The sequence below is a fragment of the Triticum aestivum genome, chromosome 5D, assembly GCF_018294505.1.
Source record: "Triticum aestivum cultivar Chinese Spring chromosome 5D, IWGSC CS RefSeq v2.1, whole genome shotgun sequence".
Taxonomy (NCBI): Eukaryota; Viridiplantae; Streptophyta; class Magnoliopsida; order Poales; family Poaceae; genus Triticum; species Triticum aestivum.
In genome coordinates this window covers 334,602,344-334,606,876 of record NC_057808.1, presented here as the reverse complement: position 1 = coordinate 334,606,876, position 4,533 = coordinate 334,602,344, and the positions used below count along the sequence as shown (strand labels likewise).

At 45.6% G+C, this 4,533-nt stretch overlaps 1 protein-coding gene across 1 annotated transcript; it reads right to left on the bottom strand.

Moving 5' to 3' along the window:
* Nucleotides 1-633: 633 nt before the first annotated feature.
* LOC123121566 (E3 ubiquitin-protein ligase AIP2) lies at nt 634-4,168 on the bottom strand. Its single transcript, XM_044541586.1, has 5 exons — nt 3,793-4,168; nt 2,373-2,586; nt 1,805-2,046; nt 1,108-1,314; nt 634-1,011 (listed from the first exon to the last, which is right to left on the bottom strand). The coding sequence occupies exons 1-5, from the start codon at nt 3,949-3,951 to the stop codon at nt 862-864; spliced, it is 972 nt and encodes a 323-aa protein (XP_044397521.1). The 5' UTR covers nt 3,952-4,168; the 3' UTR covers nt 634-861.
* Between the last annotated feature and the right edge of the window lie 365 nt (nt 4,169-4,533).

Genomic DNA, 4,533 nt, shown 5'->3' with positions numbered 1-4,533 from the left:
CGGATTCCCGTAAAGTCCCGCGGACTGATAAGGTACCACGTCGGATGGCTGTTTTGAGGGTCGTTGTCGAAGATGTCCTTAGTTTTGATGCTTGTCTCAATCAAGATCGTTATTAGGCGACGTGTGGTGTTCATCTCAAAGATAAAAGATGGGGAGTGAACGTATCACTAGCTCTATGACAAACAACTCTCGCCAAAAAAAAATGACAGCAGGGAACAAACGTCATGGTGGTCCAGCCTTGGGGGATGCTCAGTTCCAAAATTCTGCGCTTTGTGCATCCCACGCTTGGTGCATATGCATGTGGCTGCGCAAAATCCGTACAGCATGAGATGATAACTGGGTCAAAGGCTCGATGATCTGGCACGAGTAATACCAATGGATGTTCACATCATCATCATCCGTCTAAAATACCAATGGAGCACTATAATTCCTATCCGTGTACTCCCTCCGCCCGGAAATACTTATCCGAGGAATGGATGTATCTAGATGTATTTTAGTTATGGATACATTCATTTGTATCCATTTTTATGACAAGTATTCCAGACGGAGGGAGTAATATTTAAGCAAATTCAAGTGAATCGTATTCCCCGCAAAAAGGAAAGGTGAACTACATGACACAGTTTGCCACAGTTATGCATTGCCGCTCCCCAAGAGTATCCATTTCATATGTGATGTGAACTATGGCAAGCTTTCTAAATTCTAATGACTTGGGGTTGATAAAGCTGGTGACAAACTAGGGACGCGGTGAATCTGGGAACAACACAAGACATGCTTAATTTCAGGCATGACGACCGAGCAGATAAGAAGATTGGTCACATTACGATTTGCTCGCTAGCAGAAACAGTGATTCCCCTTCAGATATCAGATGTACATGAATTCCCCACCCCTGACAGCATTGGCCGCTCCCTTCCTGTCTTCCTCCTCCTCTCGCTCCCGCTCCTTCCGGCTCTCATACGCATGGTCGTCCGTCCTCAGCTCGTGCCGGCAGATCGGGCATGAGTTGTTCTCATCCTGCGGGATGACCATCAAAATTGGTTAGCTGCGCTGAATTGTACCATCAATGTAGCTTCAAGAGCAATGGTTATGAGGGTGTACGAGCAAAATTACCAGCCACGGCTTGAGGCAAGGAGGATGGAAAAGGTGCTTGCACGGCAACTCCTGCATCTTGTCATCCACAACCAAGTTTTCCCGGCAAACAGCACACTCAGTCTCACTGCCCAGCCTAGCAATGACTTCTTCAGTAACAGTTACAACCGGGAGATTAGCAACGACCTCCTTTGAAGCCGGTGGTACCTTGGGCTGCATTGTGATACCCTGGCAATAGTAGATCCATACTCAAGATTCATACCAATATTCAAATATCAAATACTTGACAACCGCACAATACTCTCCATCATGACAGATTTGTGATAGCAGCACTAGGAAATTGCAAATTATTTGTACTAGCGCATCCCATTTTAGCAAACAACAAGGCTCTGTAAATTTGAGAATGCAGGTCATCAAAGATAGCACAATTCTAAATCCATCAAAGCATTGCTGAGCTCTGATTTTAGCAATTCAGCACCACTCACGTGTGGTGCAGGCTAGGCTCAAGGTAACTCACATACTAATACACATTGGATAAGATACTAACAAATTTATCGAATTTGTTCTTTACTATAGCACTTAGAACGCCAAAACCTATATTTGTATACCTTCTATGGTTAGTGAAGATACCAAAAACATTGTGTGCATCAATAAACTAAATATAGAAAGGTTAGGATTTGAAAATGGGCACCAAAAAAATTTATCCTCGTGAACCTACCTGCAGTGATGCTTCCAAGGCACTCTCAAGCTCCGCGTCCCCTGATATGGTGTTTAAGAAGTTCATTATAGCAGGTGTCATCTCCTCAGGCCTCAACTCCGTTCTAGTGTTGTTCCCGTTTTGATCTCCAGAAGGTTCCGCTAAGATGTTCAATTCTCGTGTTAAATTCTGGGCGACAAGCCATGCTGGAGGAGGAGGTTCTTGTCCCACGGTAAGATGGCCTTCAAAAAGGAATCTAGTGTCTGGGAAAGGCAACATCTTATTAGTAAGTAGATATTTCAAAGGATAAAGACTTCTGAGGACAGACACTTGATGTAACCAAAGCAAGCACACAAAAAGGCTTATACATGGTTGCCATGATATAGCACGTAATACCATCTATTAAACTATGGACATTACAAGCTAAATTCTTATTGACATCGCTGCCAGAACACAACCAGAACAATCAATACAGGAATTACCAGCAAGGGATGTGCCGTGAGAGTTGCCTTGTGGAATTTCATAAGATGTATTCATGCTAAGTATTGATGTGTTACTAAATTCACAAGTTAAAATCTTGATTACATACCTGGTTCTCTGTTGGTTGGCATTGACTCCTCATTTTCTTTTTCATCAAGATGCTCCCGGGCCCTCAAAATGCAGGTTTTGAGGCGTTCCTTTTCAGCAGGATTAGTTAACAGCTTCTCTGTTGCTACGAAGAGGTTCAGACCAGCACGCCAGAATCCAGGTGCTGTATATCTAGTCTGAAGGACGGTTGCAACACGGCAAACCGTAGAGTACATCTGCAAAGAGTAGTTCACATATATGAATGACAACAAAACAAGGCAGAAAAATAGGATGACAGGCATGAAAAAGAAAACTGGATTGTAGCGCGTAGCAATCCGTAAAATAATAACATGGCTCGCAGAGTCATGGGCTGTATAGTAGGCAAAAAAAGTGGTCCATGAGAACATTTCCAACTAAAAGAGTGCTAGGTGTATTTGTACCGAGTACCAAGATAATGGAAATACTCTCCGTAGTCGAATGCTCTCTATGGCAAATATCTCCACTAACATCTGTTTTCAACTCCCGGTCTTTTACTTCCAGTCTGATGCCTTTGTGGCACGATCACGACTGTTCATGGCCATATATTTGTTTATGCTGACAATACGAAGTGCATCCAGCAATGGAAGTCAAAGGGCACAGCTATATTACTCTCTTCATCACATCATGTACATATAATCCTGTTCATTTCGATGGTATTTTAGTTCTTGTGATTTGGCGATTCTAACTCATTAGACCCATGATCACAAGTTTTTTGTTCATATAGAACATGGGAAACAATTGCCTTAAATAGTTTATCCATATACTGCGCTAGTTTTCAACAATTATAAGATATGTCATATTGGTTGGTTCCTTTGTTTTGGGCAAACATTAGTTAAAAATGATTAATCCAGACGCTGGTTAACATGATTTAGGCTTGGCACCTTAGTATATAAACTATAAAGTTATTTCCAAGGTCCACCTCGGATGCTAGACAAGGATTTCTGTAGCGAATCGATGCTGAGGTTAGCTTCAGCAGAACAAATAAGGTTAAGAATCGTAGTTTTACCTACATAGCACACCAGCTGTAATAGAGACGCTACTAACACTTTCTGCTGCTTGGGTAATTGAAAATACTCAAGAACTCTGGAACTGGAATAGCCATCATCTATCACCCGAAGCAGAGCGTCCATTACTAGTTGATTTAACCAAAATAGGCGGAAGTCTTATTGCTAATTTGACAGTTGTATCTTGTATCTAACAAATGTAATTTCAATACTATGCAGGATCCGGTCCCGCACCAATCGAATTTTCCATCCCCAAATCCTCTCCTCCTAGATCCATACCGAGCAGCAACCTCTCCCTTCTACGACAAATGTAACAATCTCCCGCACATATTTCCCAGCCCCATGACAGGTCTGCTCCGTAGGGATGGGGAAGGTCAGGTGAGGTGAGGTCGGCCTTACCGACTCGCGGAGGGCGGGCGAGGCGCCGGCGTAGCGGTCGCGGAGCGTGGCGGCGAGGTCGGCGACGGCCTCCTCGAAGTGCTGCTTCTTGCCCAGCTTCCTCCGCAGCGCCTCCAGGCGCTCCGCCACCGCCGCCTCGTCCCCCGCCGTGGCAGACATGGCGCTAGGTTTCCGATTCGACTGGGGTTTCAGCTTTCAAGGTTGCTTCCTGATCTGAGATCGGGCGGTCGGTGGGCTGCCCGCGGTTTTTGTGTGTGTATGATGCGTGCGTCGCCGGAGGTATAAATGCCGACGGAGTCTGGTGGGTGGAGGGGCGCGCGTCTAGACTCTGGTGGTGTCTTGGAGGAGAGGAAAGAAATACCGCGGGGACGGGAGGGACGGTGGCTTAGCCAGGGAGGCGGGCGGTGACGACGTCGCGAGTGGCGTGCGAATGGACGGCGACCGGGGTGAGGGGCTGGGCCCAGCCTTGCAGCTTACTCCAGGGTCCGAGCCGTCGGATCGACATTCGACGGTAGAGGTAAGTACACGTATTACAAAAGAAAAGAAATTCTTCGTTCCCGTTGTTGCAGTGCAGGAAGGCGGTAGAGGTACATCTTCAAACGGCGCAGAGCCGGAACTTGCTAATTTGGACACTATAAACTCTCCCGAAGGTTCGCATCTTCCCAAAGCCGAAGAACTTCTTTGAACCACAGCTAAGGCAAATCTTCAGTATTGGTATCGTGGGCCGGTGTCTAGGGATAG